General features: G+C 35.7%; 2 protein-coding genes and 1 long non-coding RNA gene across 3 annotated transcripts; 2 read left to right on the top strand and 1 right to left on the bottom strand.

The window, feature by feature from the left end:
- The first annotated feature begins 1,027 nt into the window (after positions 1–1,027).
- LOC123665517 (nucleolar protein 9) lies at positions 1,028–7,763 on the top strand. Its single transcript, XM_045599809.1, has 7 exons — positions 1,028–1,307; positions 1,793–2,663; positions 3,042–3,195; positions 5,015–5,143; positions 5,695–5,850; positions 6,649–6,804; positions 7,506–7,763. Exons 1-7 carry the CDS (start codon positions 1,109–1,111, stop codon positions 7,734–7,736), a joined length of 1,896 nt encoding a protein of 631 aa, XP_045455765.1. The 5' UTR covers positions 1,028–1,108; the 3' UTR covers positions 7,737–7,763.
- Positions 7,764–12,354: 4,591 nt separating this feature from the next.
- On the bottom strand, positions 12,355–21,559 carry LOC123665576. Its single transcript, XM_045599865.1, has 3 exons — positions 21,473–21,559; positions 13,585–13,729; positions 12,355–12,701 (listed from the first exon to the last, which is right to left on the bottom strand). Exons 1-3 carry the CDS (start codon positions 21,482–21,484, stop codon positions 12,577–12,579), a joined length of 282 nt encoding a protein of 93 aa, XP_045455821.1. The 5' UTR covers positions 21,485–21,559; the 3' UTR covers positions 12,355–12,576.
- On the top strand, positions 17,780–19,845 carry LOC123665577. Its single transcript, XR_006745070.1, has 3 exons — positions 17,780–18,075; positions 18,394–18,572; positions 19,024–19,845. It is a non-coding gene; the product is annotated as an uncharacterized LOC123665577 (long non-coding RNA).
- Positions 21,560–22,901: the final 1,342 nt, after the last annotated feature.

Below are 22,901 nucleotides of genomic sequence, written 5' to 3'. Positions count from 1 at the left end.
ACAGTATGAGCGTTCTAAAGGCTTTAGATAATTATCAATTCAGTGCTAATACAAACTTCATCATTTTAGAAATAAGACATCTCCTTTATCAACTATCCAGAAGAAACTACAACATCAAATTATTGTGGACACCTTCACATATAGGAGTAAGGGGAAATGAACATGTGGACTTTCTGGCACGTTCAATTGTTGACAGTGACAGCGGCAGCCCTGTTGATGAGAATGTTGCCGTACCATACACTGATCTATTAGTTGCTATTAAATCAAAAATCCTATCTGATTGGCGTGATCTTTGGCGACAAACCTTGTTAAGAAAAGGATCTTGGTATGCTCAGATAAATCAAGATATTGGAAAAAGTCCTTGGTTTACTAAATCGCATCAACATAGAAGCAGAAAATATTATACAATACTATGCCGCTTGAGATTTGGACATTGCAGATTTAATGCACATTTGAATCGTATGCGTATCATCTCATCGCCCGTTTGCCCACATTGCACCAACAACTCCACACAGTCTTTAGATCACATATTTTTTGAATGCTCCGCTTTTAATCTGGAACGCCTCTTATTTATAGCCAACTTGTTATCAACTTCTGGACCAAAAAATGTCCCGCGCAATACACAAGATTTATTGACTAATTTGGATAACTATACTAGTATATTTGAATTTATTTGCAATACTATCAATGATATTTGAAACAGGATCAGGACCTTCATTCATCGGATGTGAAATTTTATTTTGATATTTCAGGCTTCGGCCTATTACAGACTTGGTTTCGACCTCGCCTATCACTTATAGACAAAGAAGAGTAGACGAAAATATGAAATTTCAGACTTGGTTTCGGCCTTACTCTACCAGTCATCGAATCAGAAGAACAATAAAGTTACTTCAGACTTGGCTCCGGCCTTTTGATATATCAGAACGAAACTTACAAATTCAGACTAGGCTGTATGGATTATAGTCCTTTGCCTTTCCCTATTGGGGATAAATTTTAAAACAACATCAAGCATTATTTTGACATAACACATTGAAATATAACCTAGAGCCCAGAGGACGCACCGACGCATTGTTTTTTTCTTTTATATTTCTTAATAAATTCTACAAAAATGGGTGAAGAATCCGTCGATAATAATCCGAATAAGAAAAGGCAAAGAAAGAAACGTAAGAATTTCTTATCAAATGCAAAGAAATATGCGAAAAAGGGTCAAATGGGACGCGGTACTAAGATCCCAGACGAATTGTACCAGTACTTCGTGGGAATTCTTGATGTAATTAAGCAGGGAATCGAAGATCCTGAAGAAAGAAGTAAGTTACTAATTTTTTCAGTCAACACTCAATCTTATATTTACCACAAGATGTGCTCCGCGTTTTCAACCGCGTTAATTTGAGGTAAAAACATACTAAAATACCATAATTATATCATATAGCCTTCCTTGGTAAATGGACTAACCGAAACAAAAACAATTTTTCAATTCAGCCCCGTAGTTCCTTAGTTTAGCGCACTTACACAGTCAAACCCCCTCAGTTCTATAATATTCATAGATTTTTGCCGTTGGTGCGCCCGCAATCACGATACTTTCAATAGTGTCCAAAAAATCGCGAAGCCAAAATAACAAATAAGAAATGTTTGTTTATTTTTAGTCACTTTTATTTATTATTGCCTAAAAAGTTGTAGGCTGTAGAAAAAAATATTGATTAAGTAATTATCTGCAACAAAATATTCCTGTTATAATCATTTTATATATATAAATAATAATAAAATAATAACTTATAAAATGAATCGTTTTCAGCATCACTCGTCAACAACGTGTTAGAAAGAACCAAGGGAGAAGAGTTCAATGTTATCGGTAATCAGCTTGGATGCCGTCTCGTAGAAATTCTCCTACCATACTCCTCGGAAGAAGACTTACAAAGGTACATTGATGTACTGTCACCGGAAGTACGTAGGCTGTGTTCAGATAACTTCACGAGTCATGTCGTTGAAACATTATTACGTGTCTGTTGTGAAAGAGCTACAAAACACTTACAAAATAATGATGATCATCCAGATGAAGCACCAAGGAAGAAAGTTAAACTGGAAAAGGAATCAAGTGGATATACAAAAGAACATATAAACGTATGCCACGAATTTACACTTAAAGTATGTAAATATGCCGTTAATAACTTGGAAGATTTCGTTTGGGACCAATACGCTAATCATATTCTACGTAGCGCCTTAAAATGTTTAAGCGGTATCACTTTATTACCGGGAGAGAAACCAAAAGTTAATCTTTTTAAAGAAACAGTCCAAGACAACAAGGGAATACCTCCGCATCAAACCGAAATGAAGTATAAAGTTGTACCAGATGAGTTCAAAGAAATAGTAACGCAATTTGTGCACAGATTAACAGTGTGGCCACAGTTTAAAGATTTACCGTATCAAAACTTAACATCTGCATTGTTACAAGTTTTACTATATGCCGTTAAAAATGTTGATAAAAATTTAACTAAAAGCTTAGTAAAAAAGCTGTTGAATGAAAGCTTTGCTCCTGAGGATTGGGAGACAACTGGTATGGATGAGAAAAAGGAAGATAAAGCTGATATTGACGCGGAAGCTAATAATGAGCAAAGCGTTAGGGCCAGTAATTTACCTCCTGTGTTTGGATCTGAATCGGCTGTCAGGTGATTTGACTTTTTATTACTAATTACTTTCTGACTTAGCAAACTTCTACAATAAAAAAAGAATATACGTGATGCTACCATTATGTATTTTCTTTCCATGAATAAATTATCATTTTTGAAGTAAAACTACATAAGCTTAACTTGAGGAGCACGCTGGTGAAAGCGTGACGAAAGCGTTACGAAAAGTGTGATTAAACGTGACCCACAAGTACTAACAACCCGACCGGAAATAAATATTGGTATAAACACAAATATCCACTCCGAGCGGGAATCGAACTCACAATCGTGTTTAGAACGCCCGATACGGCGCACCATTACACTGGTGCGGTCGTCAATATATATAGTAAAAATTGTTTAATAAATAAATAATCATTGCAGGTTACTTGAAGCAGCGCTATTTGTGTCAAAGAAAAAAATGTACACACAGATATACGCCCGTTGCTTCATCAACAGATTGGGGCAGCTCGCCACTATGCCCATGTTGAACTTTACAGTTCAACGTCTCATCGACACTTGTCATGTTAAAGAAGAGGTGATTGTTGTTATTTATTTATAATTTATAGCCATAAAAGCGTAATATTTAATCTGTAAACTAGGCAAATTTAAGCCAATTTTGGTCTCGACAACTAGTCCCATAGCATGTTAGATTTTAAAATGTGTTAAAAATATGAAGAAAAAAATTATATATACTAATGTAAATGGCGAACAATCAAATTTACATTGTTTGTATTTCATTAGCCTGTTACTGGCGTTTGTAGTAACCCTGATTTCTGCTCTGTGGGTTGTGGGACATTCCTGTCAGAAGTCTGGATGTAATGTATATTTGCAATTATTGATAGATATATTATTTAAGTTGTATATTAATCGAAAAAAAAAACTATGTAGGTATAGCAGTTGGCTGTTACCTCAGACACAGAGCATACATTACTTATAGTTCGCGTCATGTAAAAAGAACGCTGGCCTTGAAGCTGCGCAGAAGCGATTTATCGGTCTATTTGGTGGTACGGGGTAGGGGACGGGAGTGTTTATCACGTGTCGCATGCTTGCCGGTGTGCTATTGGTTGACTGCGGTTGACAGTTCGACGTCGACTCAAAATATTATCGCGCACTAAAGTTTTAAATTACGAAATAGTTTTACATAGAGAAGTGAGAAAAATTATTTATAATATATAATTCGCGTCATGTAAAAAGAACGCTGGTTGTCAAAATGCGCAAAAGGCGATTTACAGTGCTGCCAACTCTTGAAAAAACTTTTTCGTACTGTCCATTTTTTGAAACAATCTTATTTGGTAAACAAACCACTGTCAATCGTAATTCACGTTTTTTTCGCATTTATCACTTACTTTCACAACACATTAGCATACGGACAATTGTAAAGCTCCATTTATTATTTATATAACTAAAAAAAATATATATCAATTTATCATTTTAAATACATAAAAACTATTAAGATACGAATATCGAGAGTACAGATAATTAATATTTTTGAATACGACATTTCAATAACTAAAAAATTTGTTAATGCTTTTGTTTGAAAAAAAAATGTAATTTTGTAAAGTGATAATTATTATACTTATTTAGTCCGAAGTATTCGCACTGGTATTTTTATTATTTTTAATGTATCTACCAATAACCATTATAGGAAGCCGTGAGTGAAAGCCTAATTAAAAAATAAAACAATAGTACTTTTGTGCGCGCGTATACGCATGCGCAAACGCACCCCCTCTATTTTCCTTCAGCGTTCTTTTTACATGACGCGAACTATACCTTAGGAACAGACGACCGTGTATTTTATTTAAATACTAGCTGACTCGGTAAACGTTGTCTTGCCGCTAAACGCTATTCAAAAATAGGGGTTGATCTTAGAGGGTTGAAAATTTAGGGTTGTATGTATTTTTTAATGATGTATCATAAAAAAATAAATATAAATATTTATGTAAAAATTAAAAAAAAAATTAGGGTTGGTTTTAGGGGGATGAAAAATAGATATTGTTCGATTCTCAGACCTACCCAATATGCACACTAAATTTCATGAGAATCGGTCAAGCCGTTTCAGAGGAGTTTAACTACAAACACAGCGACACGAGAATTTTATATATTAGATAGTTTCCAAAATATTGGAATAATCAAAATTGAAAAATAACTTTAAATAGGCCTCAAAAGCACTTTCGAATCGTCGTTTTTTACAAATTAAAGTTTTAAAAGTGATTATTATTTTTAAAAGTGAAGCTACCACTGATTCGGAATGCAGATTCTGCAGAGAAGAATCGGCAAGAAACTTCCCAGTTACTCTTTTAAATATCAGAACTAATTGCTAATGAAAACAATACTAATTTCTGTAACATTTTCAGTTTGAACCAATGTTTGAAGAGTTGTCAAGTAAATACAGTGCGTTACTGGCTTGTGGCAACACTGGTGTGTTGGTAGCACTGGCGAAGGCCTGTCTCAGGATGAAGGCGAAACAAATGCAGTTTATACAGGTTATTATTAATATATAATTAATATTTGTATTAATTTTTATTGCGCTTTAAAAAATATGTACAGAAATATAGTGGTTAATTGCAAAAGTTGATAAGTTGTTTTGTTTGTTAAAACCATGATTTTGTTTAGGGTTGCCGGGCAATCCACACGTGTCTGGTCAAAATTAAACGGTGTCCATTTTATACAGATTTCGTTAGGCTTCTTAATTTTGACCAGTCACCTTGCACTTCCAAAGCTCAATTTGCTAGCGAGCATAATTTTTTCGTATACAATATACTAAGACACAAAATACTTAATAATTTAGGGTGTCTTTTAAAACTAATGTCCGGCCACTAGGTGATCTGGCAACCCTGTAGAGATTCATATAGCAGGACAGACAGTGCAAGATATAGCTTTAGTTACTGTTAGTTACTTGTAACATCTATCTATTTATAAATTACTATTTGAGTTAAGAAGTTCAGGGATTAATTTGTAAAAGTAGAAAAAATATAAGTAAAAGTGATTTTAATCCACACAATATTGTAAGAACTACCGGTTTTGTCTTTTTCAGAACCTAGAAAAAGCACTAAATTGTTCAGAAGCAGAAAATCAGAAGCATTTCCCGGTGCAGTGTCTAAAGATGTTGCCTCTCAGTACTAACGACACCAAGGAGTACTTCATTAACGTCCACGGGTCTGTTGTGTTGCAAACAATATTAGATTTTCAAGTAAGTATTTTTAAGACCATTGTTAATATATTATATTGACCGGCCTGTGTGTGGCTTAGTTTTGGGTTCGATTCCCACCTCAACTCTGGGTGTAATATATGATTATTTTTAAATGTTTTATTTATTACATTTGTGACTAAAATAAAATATATTTATCTATATCAGCCGACTGCTTACCTTTATTATTTATTTATTGAAATTATTCCGGTTTTAACTTTTACTATGTAAAAAATGTGCTGTGTGGCTACGGCACTGAAGAATTTAGCCACCCCCTCTCTTCCCGTGGGTGTCGTAAGAGGCGACTAAGGGATAACAAGGTTCCACAATCATCTTGGAACTTAAGAAGCCGACCGATGGCGGGATAACCATCCAACTGCTGGCTTTGAAATACACAGGCCGAAGACGGGCAGCAGCGTCTTCGGTGCGACAAAGCCAGTACTGCGGTCACCAACCCGCCTGCCCAGCGTGGTGACTATGGGCAAAACACATGAGTTCACGCTATTGTGGCGTCAACTTGTGGAGGCCTATGTCCAGCAGTGGACTGTATAGGCTGTAATGATGATGATGTAAAAAATAGCCTATATGTTATTATAGCTGATCCTTCACACGGGGAAAGAAGCATATGCCCAGCAGTGGGTTATTACAGGCTGAAGCGATATTATAGTTAATAATATGAACAGATAAAGTCGGCGGTAATGACATATCTTTAAAATTACATTTACCATATATAAATACATAAAATTTTCTTACCTAATACTAAACACAAAATTAAATTCCATCTTTTTATACACATTCCAGCGTCCAGCAAAAGCAGTATCAGGGCTCCTTGAACTTTCTCCTGATGAGCTGTTGTATATATTCAGTGACCCGAAGGGCTGTCACGTAGCTGATGGCTTTTGTAAGGGACAGTTTGTGGGCGTTAAGGCGAGGGACAAGCTTATATGGAAACTTAAGGTAATATTAATATTCAACTTGCATATTATAATGAATGTCTATAATTACATCGACAAGTAATACAACCTAATTAGACTAAAAAAAGCTAACGAACGCTCTATTCGCCACTACGATTTTTGAAGATTCCCCTCGATTTCTCTGACATGCCGTCATCAGATCCTGGTTTCCTTGGGCTATCTCCTTTACAACAATAAAAGATCATCAAAATCGGTTCATAATTGACGAAGTTATCCGCGAACACACATTAAAAGAATTATATAGATTTCTATATGCGATCGAATTGAGAAACCTCCTCCTTTTTTGAAGTTGGTTAAAAGGTATGGGTATGGTGAGTAAGGTGACCAGAGCTCCTGGGGGGATTGGGGATTGGGTCGGCAACGCGCTTGCGATGCTTCTGGTGTTGCAGGTGTCTATAAGCTACGGTAATCTCTTACCATCAGGTGAGCCGTACGCTTGTTTGCCGACCTAGTGATATAAAAAAAAAACCTCCACCACGCCCATGCATGCTCCACATGACCACATCAAATTTAGCTTGTGGACCTACTCAACAACTGGAACACAATACTGCTCGAAAGCAGTATTATTTAGCTGTGATCTTCTGTAAGGTCGAGGTACTTCCCCAGTCGGGCTGCTCCATATTTTGAGCAGAATTTCCTGCTATGCCCTACCTCAGTTAAATCAGTTTATACTTCGATTTTCAGGGATACTATCAAAAGCTAGCTCTGTCACAGCACGGCTCCAGAGCGTTTGAACAAATATTCGAGGCGGCTACCCTCGAACAGAAGGTCAAGATAATGACCGAGATATCAGACAAGAGCAATCTACTCAACAGTACTAACTACGGGAGGCTGATAGCTGCTAAAGTGGACGTTAACACTTTTAAGGCATCGCAGAAGAAATGGGAAGAAAGTAGGAAGAAAATTGATAAATAAATATTTAAAAAAATTATTGAGTGTTAATTTAGACTCATTATATATATATATATATATATATATAGCTAGTATATATATATATATATATATATATATATACTAGCTGCTGCCCGCGACGTCGTCTACGTGAACGCTATACAGCACCAAAAATACCTACGATTATACCTTTTAAAATAACATTCATTTACCCGTTTCTTCTTTATATTTCATATCTACAGAAAAATGTCATAGATGGCGCTGCTTTAAAATTGTCTTGTCTACTTTATATTTATTTAATTATGTTTATCGGCTTAGTTACTTATATTGCGTGATTTTTATAGTGTGAAGCTAGCTTATATAGCATGGTTATTAACGTAATAACAACAGCATTCAAATACGCGTCGTTAGATTACACGTTGTTACAGAATGCGTTGAAGAAATAAAGGTTCACTGCTCGTTCCCCGTAGGTGATAGCGTGATAATATGTATCCTATATGTTGACCCGACTTCTTAATAATATTCGTGCCAAATTTGAAGTAAATCCATGCAGTACTTTTTGAGTTTATCCCGGACATACATACAGACAAACAGACAAAAATTCTAAAAACTATATTTTTGGCTTCGGTGTCGATTGTAGATCACACCCCAAGTATTCTTTAAAAAAAATAATCAATGTACAGTTTTGACTTTCCTACCATTTTATTACATGTATAGACTATTACGTGAAGCAAAAGCTTTGTAACCTCTTTTACGAAAATTGCGCACACTTATAGTTTACACAGAGGAGTGCAGAATGCTAATTTTTTTTTTAAATTATGCATAAAAATACATTAAATCAATAAAAAAAAAACATCCCACATACTACCATGTATTTGACACACACGCATATATCCTTTTTAGTTTATTGTATAGAAGTATAGTTTTTGACAACAGAGCCTTAACCTTTTGACCGCCGTAGTCACCTATACTTGACAAGGGCTCGCGAGTCCTGTGCGCCAGCGACGTCTATAGGTGACAAAAAACCCGGACCACAAAAATATTAAATAAAATTATTAAAAAAATATTTCTAGTATTTTAATTCAACATTTATGAAAATAGAATATCCCCGCAACATTTGAGTATAAAAAACAAGTCTTTTAGAGCTACACGTACTGAGAAACATTGAGATAAAAACATGCATTTTTATTCCACATAAATGATATGTCGAGAACGCCGAAGTCGTCTATAGTTGACCGCTAGGGATGTGACACAAGAGGTATAAATAAATAATAAATAAATAAATATTTACAACATACACACCCGGTCATCCGTTCCTAAAGTAAGCAACTTAATGCTTGTGTTATAACTTGGTAACAGCTGACTGGTATAGCTATTTTTTTTTGATAAGCATACATATAAATATAAATAAATATATATTATACCCAGACTCGGGGTGGGAATCAAACCCATAACCTCCGGAGCAGAAAGCACCGCTGACCTGTAGTCACTACAAACTGCGCCAACGGGCTAGTCAAAATGGTATAGATGATTTATATATTCTTTATTGCACTTTAAAAAAATCATAATTACAAGTCATTTTTGCAATTAGCTATTCAAAATTCAACTCAAACGTGTTATATTTTCTATAAATAATTTAATATTTGAATAAAACAAAAGGTAAAAAACATAAAACTATCATCAGCTAACACATAAATAGCAAATGAATAAAAAATCAAATCAACTAAAATCAATCAAATCGCCATAATAAATCTGATATCTCAAATCTGGCGCATCTCTAGCGCGTAGTCATTAATCCGTTCTCTACACGCCGTTGTCAAGTATAGACGACACGCTGATGACGTCATAAGCGAATAGCGAGAAAACTAGTGAAGTGCAAGACGAGCGATACCTTAGAACATCGTCGTATTTTGGAAGGCGTCGATGATTTTAATAATATACAATAAAAAATATATATTTTTTTCATTTTTTTTATCTAGGGTAAGAGCGAAATTACGATTTTCTTTCTCATTCTCAAAATCATCTGGCAGCATCAATATCATCTCTAACCCCCACTCTCATAAAAGCTTTTTTTCTAAGACCCATGTCGTGTCGTGTGTCGTGAAATATTTGATTTGAAATATTGCTACTTACTCAGTACTGTTTTAGTACTATTTGCTACCTAAGCAAAAAAATATTTAACGCATGTAAATATTTCTTTTAAACTAAGGCTGGCATCGACCGCACCGATTATATTAATTTGCTTCATCGGATCATATTTTTTCGTCGATCTACGTTGTATTCGAGCAAACACAATTATTCTTGTTCAAAAGTTGAGATTTCTTTTCAAAGTACTTTCTTTTTAGTAAAAAAGTTTAAAGAATAGGTAAATGATATTTTTTTTCATTAATTTTAATCATTTGGGACAATTGTGTGGAAAGTTCAAAAAATAACCTAAGTTTTTATAAAACTCGTTTAAAACGTTGGCCTTATGGGGCACTATGGAACAGGGCACAGTGGAATACTGTTCTAATGAACCTTCAACCTTAAATAATAAACTATTATCTAATAAGATAATAATTGTGTTTGCAGGCAAACGAAAAAACTAACTTCCAATTATATCGACAAGTAATACAACGTAGGTAGACGAAAAAATAGTCAAGTAAATACGCATTATCAAAGATCAATCAAAAAGTTGTAATCGGGTTTGGATGAAATTTAAATGTGACTACATGATAAACATCGGCTTTCGATTAAATTAAAAATCATCAAAATCGGTGCACCCAGTAAAAGTTATGCAGATTTTCGAGATCTCATTATAAAAACCTGGTTTCCTTAGCATGGTACTATACCGGGGTTATCTCCTTTCCAACAAAAAAAGAATTCTCAAAATCGTTTCATAAACGACAAAGTTATCCCCGAACATAAATAAAAAAAAAATATATAAAATATATATCGAATCGGTCGAATTGAGTAACCTCCTCCTTTTTTGAAGTCGATTAAAAAATTACAAATTTGAATTCGGTTAATTTTTTTCTAAATTACTTTTCATGTATATATCGATTCGATTCGAAATCGATATATAGCCTGCGGCTTCCTTGCGTGCGACACAGGACATCTCTAAAGAGAGTTTCATAACCGTAGGTCAGCTGCGCCGTAGTCGTCCAGTCGTGACAATGACGTCATGGCGATAGAAAAGAGTGTTGTGCTTTACTACGATTATTTTTGTAATGTTTGTTTTTTATTTATGTTGTTGTAAGTATATATAACGAGTGCAAGATAACACAAGAAAAATATTAAAAAATAAACCTTCCTAGATTATATAAGTAGTCATTTATTGCATAAAAACCAACAAAAACAAGTCACTGTGTGGTACTCGATAACGACTCTTGGCAGCACTATTTTTTTCGTAGGTATTTTTGTTTATTTTATGCCTTGGCGTACAGGGCACGGGAATGGTTTTGAGGCGTGGCGGTCAAAAGGTTTAATGTTTAAACTTATAATTTAAATTACCTAATTATGGTCGATTTTCGCCCTCTGAGCGACCGCTAGTTTAGTTTAATTATCAGTAAGGGGTCGTCCATTATTCGAGTTTTTTTAGTAACTTTTCAACCCCTTACCCCCATAAAACAAATTTTGTAATAGGAAAATACCGCTAGCGTCGCACCACGACCCACAACTACGCCCATCGCACAACCACGGGAGGCCTACGTCCAACAGTGGACTGCGATAGGCTGATGTGTGTGTGTGTGTGTGTGTGTGTGTGTGTGTAAAAACGAGAACATCAACAACGTAGGTAGTTGAAGAAGTAGTCAATTAGATACGCATTATTAGTGATAATTCCAAAACTACTTGTCAGATCTTGCTTAAATTTTAATGGAACACACAACAAGCGCCAGCTATCGATTAAAAATAATCATCAAAATCAGTACCTATACCCATAAAAAGCCCGTGAAAACCCGGGTAAAGAGGGTAACCTCGAGGCCCGTACCCGGACAGACCCTCGGGCCTGTTAGGAAGACCCACACACACACACCCATAAAAAGCTATGAGGTAAAACATAAAAATGCAGTCGGATCGCGAACCCCGTTTTTTGGAATTCGATTTAAAAAAAGTCGCTTCCCGCTGTCCGTATGCTTAGATCTTTAAAACTACGCAACGGATTTTGATGTGGTTTTCTTTAGAGTGATCCCAGAGGAAGAATTATATGTATAATATATGCATAATATAGTAGAGGGACACTGATAGTTTTTGCAACCGTGCGAATCAGGGGCGGGTCGCTAGTAATTTTATAATTGAATAATGATTTCAAGACATATTTGATAAATAAATACTCATCATTACAGCCTATACAGTCCACTGCTGGACCATAGGCCTCCAAAAGTTTACGCCAAAAATAACGTGAACTCATGTGTGTTGCCCATAGTCACCACGCTGGGCAGGCGGGTTGGCGACCGCAGGGCTGGCTTTGTCGCACCGAAGACGCTGCTGCCCGTCTTCGGCCTGGTTATTGGTTATCCCGCCATCGGTCGGCTTTTTAAGTTCTAAGGTGGTAGCGGAACTGTGTTATCCCTTAGTCTCCTCTTACGACACCCACGGGAAGAGAGGGGGTGGCTATATTCTTTAGTACCGTAGCCACACAGTACAGTAATAAATACTCATATTATTATAAATTTTAATTTATTTACGAAAATAATTAACTTTTACTTAGAAGCCAAAGACACAATTTCCTATTGACATACACGTTTTTGTAATTATGTCGACTATTATTATATATTTATTTTAAATAAATTAAAAACATAATTTTTTACCTTTTTTAACTAATATAAAAAATATTTAGGTGTATAATATTTTTTCTTCGTCATATTTTTTAATTCAGTTCAGTCTATACTGGATACTGGCAGACTCCGTTGCAATTCTTAGGAACTACTCCTGGTTGTAGTTTGCATACCTTGTTGCCGCATATATACTCTCCCTTCCTAAGATTTAAGGATGGTACGTGATGGTTGCCTGTAACCAAATAAAAAAAAATTGTAAAAGTTATTAATCTAGCGTAAAACCTCTGGATATTGTCGTATTAGGTATTTATATTTATTAAAGGACAACCAGTATCTAGTTACAACACTAAATATATACCTGGGCTTCCTGTGATAAGTGACAAGTCGAATTATGCCCTTTTTGTGATTCTAACACGAGCATTATCAAAAAAACAAAAAAAAAAAAAAATAAGAATAAAGAAAATATTTTTTTTATAGTGATATAGCTGTTAAAAAATTCGAGAATTCATTTTAATCATTAAACTATGAATGGCAGTGCGCTGCTTTTTATGATACCAAAAATCCAAAAACAATTATTGTTTCAGCTTAGGAATAAACAAGTAAAAATCGACTGAAAGTAATAACAACTTGACTAAACAATACTAAAATTACTAGTTACCTATACTGTTAGTTGCGTTAACTAATAAAAGGTAATAAGCTAAGACAGATGGAAATATTTTGGTTAAAATTTGGAACAGCCCGACTGGGGAAATATCTCAACCTTAGAAAAGGTCACACCTAAATAGCATTACCCTCAAGTATTTTTGTGTTCCTGTGGTGAGTAAGGTCACCAGAGATCCTAGGGAGGGTCGGGGGTTAGAGTCAGCAACGCATGCGATGTTTCTCTTGTCACTGGCGATTCAGCAGTCAACACAAAGTGTAAGCCTTTGCTACTAAAGACATTACTTGATAATTTCTTATGGTCATGTTCACCTTATTGTTTTATACAATAGAGTATAATTTATTGAGTCAATCGTCATAAATATAGATTTAACTGTGGTATTATATTTGATTATGACATGAGGTAAATTTTTTTTGCGCGTAAAAGTTATAAATTCTTAATTTTTTGATCATACCTTTGACATCGGGTTTTGCTCCTTTCAGTTGCGCCGATCTTTTGAATAGATAGCGCTCAGTTGGACGGTTGATGAGCACTCGTTTGGGGTTGATCGCGGTCGTACAGACCAATAGCGACATCAAGAAAACGGTGAAAAGTAGGATCTGGAATTTAATATTCAAACTTTGTTTCACAAGTATTCTTATTAGTTTTTTTTTTTTGTTACACAAGTATTCTTATTAGTTTTTTTTTTTGTTACACAAGTATTTTTCTTATTTATTTGTATTATTTTTTGTACGACACCTTGGCGTAGACGACGCTTTGGCGCAACGGTCACAGCACTGTTTTGTTTGTGACTGTTGCGCTGGCGGTTGCGCGTTCGATCCCCAGGATATGACAAACATTTGTATTGGCCATACAGATGTTTGCCATGGTCTGATTGTTTATGCAGTCCTTGTGGGTCTCCCCACCGTGCCTCGGAGAGCGCGTTAAGCTGTCGGTCCCGGTTGTTATCATTCATTACACCTGATAGCGATCATTACATAGTAGGGAATATAACCGCCATCCGCATTGGAGCAGTGTGGTGGATAAATTTTCAAATCTTCCTCCTACATATTAAAAAAAATTAGGTTTGCTCGCAAACGAAACAAAAAACCGACTTCAGTTACATCGACAAATAATACAACGTGAAAAGTACGTGTTAGATCTTACTTAAATTTAAATCGGATCGCACTACCCTACCACATGACGCACTACCTTTTCGATACAAAAAAATGAGTGTGCTATAGAGTAAACGACTGAAGTATAACTTTCTTTCTTCACTAACTTATATCTCCCTCTCAACTTCCGTTCGCCTCGCCCAATCACACTTTTCGTAACGATCTCCAAGCTCTCCAAGTCAAGCGTGCGTAATAAACAAGTTTCATTTAAAAAATATATTTGAAGGGTGGTTAAAAAATAATAGTACATTTAAAAAATATATCGAATTTGATATTTAAAAATAAATACAGATTTGTATTTGTATTTGTATTTGTGTTGGGCTCGATTTTCCGCATTTAGACGCAAAGGTGGTCCATTATGCGTGAAAAGTGGGCTGACTAGTTCAGCCAGCCCAGCTCCTTCCAGAAGCTCAGAAGCCTCCTGGGGCGTTCACAGGCTTCTCGGAGCGTCCTTATATCCTTAAGGATGGTAGCCCGGTGTGCGGCCACTCCCTCGCATTCCAGGATTACGTGGGCGGCTGTTTCTTCAGCAGCCAGACAGCCCCTGCAAAGAGGGCTGTCTGTTGCATTCATGATGAATAGTTGGTGGTTGAGTGCCATGTGGCCGGTAATCGTGCCAACAACTATTCTGATGTCCAGGCGGTTGAGACTGAGCAGTCGGCACGCTAGGTGCGGTGATACTTCCGTGAGTATCAATTTGGACTGTCTACAGCCGGTTTGGTTTGCCCAAAGGGCATTGTGATTTGCACGTGTACGTTGCCTTACCCACGAGCGCAGTTGTCCAAAAGGTAGCGGCAATAGGATGGTTGGGCCGGCAACCTTTGTACTGGACCCCTGTCTTGCAAGCTCGTCGGCAGCATCGTTTCCGTGCGATCCACTATGTCCTTTTATCCACTGGAGGATTACCTCATTGTGTGAGGCTAATACTTCCAGGGTTTGATGACATTCGTATATAAGACTAGAGTTAGTCGAACTGCTCTCTAGCGCTTTAAGTACGGCCATGCTGTCCGACAGAATACGGATATTGCAATCCCTAATGCCTTTTGACAGGACGGCGGTGGCTGCATGGGTTATCGCAACACACTCACATTGAAAGATGGAGCTGTGTTGGCCCAGCGTTAGTGATAAGTTGATATTGAGGTCTTGTGAGTACACTCCGGCACCGGTGCCAGACCCCATTTTGGAGCCATCCGTGTAGATGCGGACCTCGCGTATGCCGGATTGGTCTCTTTCAGCCTCAGACGGTTGTATATGGTACTTTCTTTCGAAAATATGTTGTTTGGGAATCCTATCACAAGGAGCAGCAAGGAGTGGCTCATAGCTCACAAGGTTGCTCCAAAGTCTATTGTGTGGACCCTCCTGGTTGCACCACAAGCCCAAGTGTTTCAGCCTGATAGCTGACATAGCCGCTTCCTGTTGTATGAACAAGTCAAGCGGTGCCAGGTCAAGCATAACCTCAAGAGCTGCTGTGGGGGCGGTACGCATACAGCCAGTGATTGCAGAGCATGCTATTCTCTGAAACCGCTGGAGTTTGTTTCTAACGGTTGTAAGTTCTGTTCTCTGCCACCAGATTACCGCACCGTAGGTGATTATAGGCCTGACAATTGTTTTGTAAAGCCATAGAGTAATTTTAGGTGATATGCCCCAGCTTTTGCCGAGGAGCCTTTTGCATTGGCAGAGGATTATGCTGGCTTTGTTGATTTTTGAGTCTAAATGCCTGTTCCAAAGAAGCTTACTATCTAGGATTACTCCAAGATATTTGACCTCCTTGGTTAGGGCAAGACTGGTGCCAAATAATTTAGGAAGTTTAAGGTTTCCTAAATTCCGTTTATTTGTGAATATCACAAGTTCCGTCTTTGCGGGGTTCACTGTTAGTTCGTGGTCCGTACACCACTGTTCAACGACTTTTAGTGCGGCCCTCATTTGGTCGCAGACTGTCCTCTCAGATGGTCCACTGATGAGTACAGTTAAGTCGTCTGCATAGCCCACTGTTAGAAATCTGCGGTCGTTGAGCAAGGTGATCAGTTCGTCGATCACTATGTTCCACAGAAGTGGGGAAAGGACCCCCCCTTGCGGACACCCCCTCGCTACAACGCCTCTAGTTATTTCATTCACAGTGAATTGGATAGCCCTGTACTTCAGCATGCTGTCAATCCACCCGGCAATCGTGTTATTGACTCCATGCTTGGTCAGGGCACGGCTTATGCTGGTGAACTTAGTTTTATCAAAGGCCCCTTCAATATCAATAAAGGCGCCTAAGGTTGATATTTTGTGATGGAGATTGCCCTCTATATAGGATATAACCTTGTGTAGGGCAGAGTCCGTTGATTTGCCCATTGAGTAGGCATGTTGGTTGGGATTCAGGGGTTGCTCAACCAGAGTTGTGCTCCTCAGCTCCCGATCTATTAGCCTTTCCAAAACTTTCAATAGAAAGGAGGTAAGGCTAATAGGTCTGAATGATTTTGGTTGTGAGTAGTCTCCTTTGCCGGGTTTAGGTATGAAGACTACCTTAACTTCCCTCCATAACTTTGGAGTGTAGCAATAAGCTAAGCAACTCCTATATATGGAGACAAGGTGGTCGATAAGTTTCCTATCACTCCATCTTAGCAGACCTGGAAACACCTTATCCAGTCCTGCCGACTTGTATGGTAAGAAACTGTTGATGGCCCATTTTACTTTGTCATGTGTGACAATTTTCTTGGCGGTGATCCAGTCCACCATTACAGGTGTCTTCTTTGGCTCTTCCTCCCATGCCGCAATTCTTTCGATTTGGCATCCTGGGAAGTGTGTAGTTATTAACAGTTCTGAAGTTTCCAGATCCGTTTTGGTGTATGTTCCATCCGGTTTTTTCAGGTTACCCAGGTTGTGCACCGGTTCGCTGCACAATATATTCTTAACTCTGTTCGCCTGATTGTTCGTTTCTATGTTGGTACAAAAGCGCCTCCAGCACTCCTTCTTCCTTATTCTGATGCGCCTTTTGTAGTGATATTGGGCCTGCTTGTAGGCATCCCAGTGGTGTTCTAGACGAGTATTCTTTGCTCTGTTGAACAACTTCCTCACCCTGCGTCGTAGCTTTTCGAGCTCCGGTCCCCACCAGTGCCCTTTGCAGAACTGTCGCGCTCTAGGTGATGAAAGTGGGCATGTTTGTTCAAAGCTGGTGATTAGGCAGTCAGTTATCTGGTTGATATGATTATCAATGTCCTCCGTGCCTTCATGGTTATCGGGTAGTTCGACGCCTTTGAGTTTCTCCGCTGTCAGGAGCTCATACCTGCCGCGGTCCATCCTCCGAGGGTTACGGCGGGGTGCAGGTGACGTCAGCGTGACTTCTAGGTTGAAATAAATACAGAATATCGATAGTTCGACATTAAAAATATCGACGATATCTATCAATCGTTTTCTAAATAAAATCGATATTTTTAAATATCGATATTTTTTTCCTCAATACTTACCCTAGCGCCGTCTGCACAAAAGTCAAAACCAGTCAAAAGTTCAAAACTAAAAAGCGAAACTTCGAGTTTGAGCGGCACCTTAAGTACATTGATAAGTTCAAAATTGTACTGAATTATGTATATATATATATTGTATAGCTTAACTCGCCTGATTGGCTGTGTAAAAAGTCACATCTTTTTTATATATACTCTTTTTTTCATCTTTCATATTAATATGCCTATGTATTTACCTCGCGGCTTGTCGATCGCTCAAAAATTTGTTATCCATCGTTAACTTTTGTTCAATACAATGGAGTGTAAAAATGATTTAGTAACAGTTGAAGACAGTGGTGATAAAATAAAGTAAGTTATTTGTGTACACATTTATGATAAATGTACGAGACAACCAGAATGAATGACCGACGGCGGTCGACGACTGTTAAACAGCTGATTGGAAAAATAAGCTAAAAACATTTCATAGTTAATAGATTCACGTTTAATAATATTTCGATAAAGACTGATAAATAAATAATTCTTTAATAGTTTATTTATATTACAGTGATTTGTTGATCGTTTTTTTTCGTTGTTTACATTCTATATATCGTAATAATAACAATAGAATTGTCTTTAATTATCATATTATTCGTAAAATTATTGATGTTTTGAAATATTTATTGACAGCAAATCAGCTCGAATATCGACTATTGATGTGCCAGTGGTAATATCAAAACCAAAGAGCAATGCACAGAAATGTAAAGAATATCGTGAGAAAAAAAAACTAAAAACTGCAAAAGAAAAAAATCTGTCAAAAGCAAGGCACAGATAAACAAAACTTATTATGAGAAAAACAAAATTTCAAAGTAAGATACCAATTAATTAATGTTAATATTTACCTTTTATATCTTATGACATAATTATTGTATCCTTATTAACTTTAACTGGGGTAGGGCACGGCAGGAAATTTCCTGCTCAAATATGGTGCAGCCTGGCTGGGGCTGTACCTCGACTTTACAGAAGATCACAGCTAAACAATACTGTTTCAAACAGTGCTATGTTCGTTTTGGTGAGTTAGGTGATCAGAGCTCTTGATATTTGGGATTTATATTTGGGGATAGAATCGGAAACGCGCTTGCGATACTTTTGGTGTAGCAGATGTCTAAGCTACAGTAATTGCTTACCATCAAGTGAGTTGTACGCTTGTTTGTCGACCTAGTTAAAAAGTAATAACTGGCTGTATTAACGTACATTTTATAATATTTTTATTTTTCAAATATAGTTTTAATTGTATTTAATCATTTATTTTTTTAACAGCAAAAGTCGTCATGAGTACATGAAAGAATATAGACAGAAGAAAAAATTTGAAAAACAAATTCTTCATTTAAAGCAAATACTACAACTACAAATGGAGCTTAAGCTACAGCAATCAGTCTCCTAAAACATTGCGTTGGTTGAAATAAGTCTGTTACAAACGAAAGTAACATTTGCTTACTATGCGAGACACAGCTGAACAATAAAAATGCATGTGATATACCTAATTTCAAATATATTACTCATTTAAAACGTGATTCAGTTCGTGCAGGTGGAATATATCAAAATACAAGCAATCTAATTACACCAAATAAGGATGAAAATCATGAATAATATGCTGGATATGCACGTAAGAAGAATAAGTACTGCAGTTATAGTTATATATGTTGTGCAGTGCGTAATGGATAATGTTTTTTTCATCATGGCGGTTATCTACGTATCACCGTGTCAGAAATTATGAGACATTCAAGAGTTTCATTCAGCTCTATTACAATATTATGAGGATGGATGTCATATATTTAGCGGACAATAAAAATTATCATATATGGAATTTCATAATTCCACTTATCTTCTCTAGAGATTTTAACATAAATTTCTCATCTTCTAAATCTTCAGAGCAACTAATACAATTTTTAGAAGAAGAATTGTACTTAAAAATTAATAATAATAAAACACAATCTACAACGAGAAACAAAAACCACCGTCGATGCCATCTTTTCTAGAAACTTAGATAAAATTAGATCTCATGTGTCATATTTTAGTTACTACAAACCAATTATAACTGTGATTAAAAATGATGATTAAATATATCTTAACTTTTGTTAATTTTTACTATAAATTATATTTAATATTTATTTCTAAAATTAAAAAAAATATAATAATAAAAAATTCTAGTGCCTAAATTTATTGTTATTAACTTAAATTATCCTCCATAATTCAGTTCTTAATTTATCAGTTAAATTAATTAATTTATTCCATGTACAACTTTGTGCTTTTTACATATTCCCTTTACTCTTTTACATTAAATCATAGAGAAATAAATATACTTTATAAAAAAAATCAGTTTCACTCTGTTATTTAGGCATAATGAAACAACTCTGTTAACTTGATATTTTATAATATAAATTATGGCTGTGCAGCAAACGTCTACTAAAATTGCCATGTAATTAATTTAATCGAGATTTGACAAGTTTTTTTTGAGTTATCTCTAATAATGGGTATTTACCAGGGTCGAATTTAGGGGAGTGCAACAGCCCCGGGGTCTTCACAAAAGAGGGGCAATAGACTTAGGAAAAAAAATTCAAATTCAGACTAGTGAACAACTCGCGTTTTACCTTTTAAAAAATTGTCGATTTTATTTGGAAAATAATTTGGGGCCAAGGGTCCCCCACTCCTTTGTTGCCCCTAGGCCTCCAGACCTTTAAATCCGGTCCTCGTATTTACTTGGCCATTTTTTTTTTGTCTACCTACGTTATATTTCTGGTCGATGTAATTGAAGTCGATTTTCTTTTTCGTTTGCGAGCAACGGAGCAAACAATTACTAACTCATAATAATGCTGGAGCAATTTTATTATCAAAAATAGTGCAATGTATATTATACACATCATATATACATCTATAATAATGTGGCATATACCAATTTAGGTTCAATTTTATTTACCGCTTTCCTACACCTGTGACTACACAGTCATTCATTATTTGTTTACAACAAGTAATCAATTAGTCATGAAGTGACTAAACCTAATTAATACACGTTAACACTTTTGAAATACCTTTAAATTTTTTGTACAAAAAATTTGGTTTTATTTTGTTCAAAAATTATTATAAAATCTTTCTGTAATAATAATATAATTATTTACAGAATATGAACAAATTAACGCACAAAAATAAGTACCTATTACATTACGTTATTGTTCAAATTTTAATATACAAAAAAGACACTGGCAACAAAAATCAGTGGAAAACGGAAGTCATGTCAATAAATATAAAAAAAGAAAACATTACACCTTTACGTGCTCGCCGAGGTAATGTCGGGGACAATAAGGGTCGAGGACAGATACCCAAACCAGAAACGGACATAAACGGACATTTGTATAACATAACAAATATACAAATAAAAAATACACCGACAACTACACCATTGCACCAGAACGATACTTACAACAAGCTATATTTATACTTATCGAGATATTAAAGTTTAAAAAGGTAACTGACAAACACAAAAGTTGTAATTGTCGTTTTAGTTTTACTAGAAATAAGTAAAATATTAAATTTTTAAAACTAAACAAACTCATTCATCATTACAGCCTATATAGTCCACTCAACAACAACAACAAACAAACTCATTATAACACATTAAAAATATATTAATCACTTTAACTGTGTATTATTTTTAAAAAAATATTTTAAAATAATAACACAATATAACAAAAATAATAAAAAAAAAACTCACTAAGGAACGCATGTCTGCTTGCGATATCACTCAATGACTAATTTGAAACGAGTTGACTTACCGTGTACGCGCTATTGCGTTCCACTTTGAACTTACGATGCTATTCCTGAGATAATCTACTTTAATTCTGCGGTTTTACTTGTGGAAATGTTTCATTTTATTTATTTATTAGGATTTTTGACTAGTATAATAGTGACAATTTAGTGAATAGAGTCTACCTATATGTATAATGATTTGTGTAGGCTTGAAATAGTTACTGGTAAAAAGTAAAAACTAGAAAAGATTTCACTATAGTATTGTAATGACAGGATATCATTAATCAATTCAGGTAATCATTAATTATCAAGTATACATAGTACCAACATAGTGTAAAAGGCAGACTAATCGTAAATTAAACAGCTTAGGGCCGGATTCATATTATATATTTATTCATTTAAAAGGGTGAACAGGCATTTTCTAGACAAGCGCACACCATCTTAGGCTCCATTCACTTACCATCAGGTGAGATCGCAGTCAAGCGCTAGTGTATATATTTTTAAAAAAAGATTCACCGTTTGTGGATAATGTTGATCCTACACATAAGTTCCTCATTCATTACATAAGGTCATTAAGACCTATTTCTCTTCGATAAATAAACTACAACGTTTAAATTCACTTACACACACAAATATAGTTGAATTCGATGGTAAAAAAGAATATATTATAAACGGTTACCTGCCGTTGTTGCTTGCCGTCATCTGTCAAATAGCGTTATCCAATGGTTATCTACAACCGGTGGAACAGGCTAATGGAACAGGCCCTTATAATACCAGATAACTTTAGTACGTGAAAGAGATATCAAGTAGATATATGTAAAAACTTATGTACATGTGTGAACAAATATTCGAACATTTATAGTATGTACATACAATCAAACTTATAAACAGGTATTATCGAGGTAATATCCTCCATGATATCATGGAGATGTCGCTTTTTTTAAACCTCTCTTTGTTATTTAGTGTTTTATGTTAATTTAATTCTTTAGGATATATGAATCTTAACTTTGATATTCAAATCGTCAAGGACTATTATTAATGAAAAAACTATTTAAAATGTTGGCTTGGAAAGATAAAATACTTAAAATTAGCTTGATTGGATCAAAAAGACCTCGCGAGAAAACCAGCTTGTGGACTAACTTCCGTATTGACACGTTATTTACATAAAATATAATAGACTATAAGGAAAAAATGTCACCTTATCGAAACATTCACTTATTAAAAAATTGTGAATGTACTTACATTTGTACTTAGTCGGGAACTTTCTAGAATTCTGACAAAGCTACAAAGTTTCTTTACGTTTATTTACATAGAAAAATGGAAAACATAAGTGGACATCGGAATTTAGATAACTACATACTTTTTAACCGACTTCCAAAAGAGGAAGAGGTTCT

Source organism: Melitaea cinxia, chromosome 24 (genome assembly GCF_905220565.1).
Source record: "Melitaea cinxia chromosome 24, ilMelCinx1.1, whole genome shotgun sequence".
In the NCBI taxonomy this organism is placed as follows: Eukaryota; Metazoa; Arthropoda; class Insecta; order Lepidoptera; family Nymphalidae; genus Melitaea; species Melitaea cinxia.
This window is presented reverse-complemented; position numbering and strand designations above follow the sequence as displayed.

Bases quoted from the DNA above. Each gene is read 5' to 3' on its own strand.
- LOC123665517 (XM_045599809.1), top strand. From the start codon at position 1,109: ATGGGTGAAGAATCCGTCGATAATAATCCGAATAAGAAAAGGCAAAGA. The intron at 1,308-1,792 runs GTAAGTTACTAA...AATCGTTTTCAG, and splicing joins CGAAGATCCTGAAGAAAGAA to CATCACTCGTCAACAACGTG. The intron at 2,664-3,041 runs GTGATTTGACTT...TAATCATTGCAG, and splicing joins GGATCTGAATCGGCTGTCAG to GTTACTTGAAGCAGCGCTAT.
- LOC123665576 (XM_045599865.1), bottom strand. The intron at 12,702-13,584 runs GTATGATCAAAA...ATTTGGTTACAG, and splicing joins AGCAAAACCCGATGTCAAAG to GCAACCATCACGTACCATCC.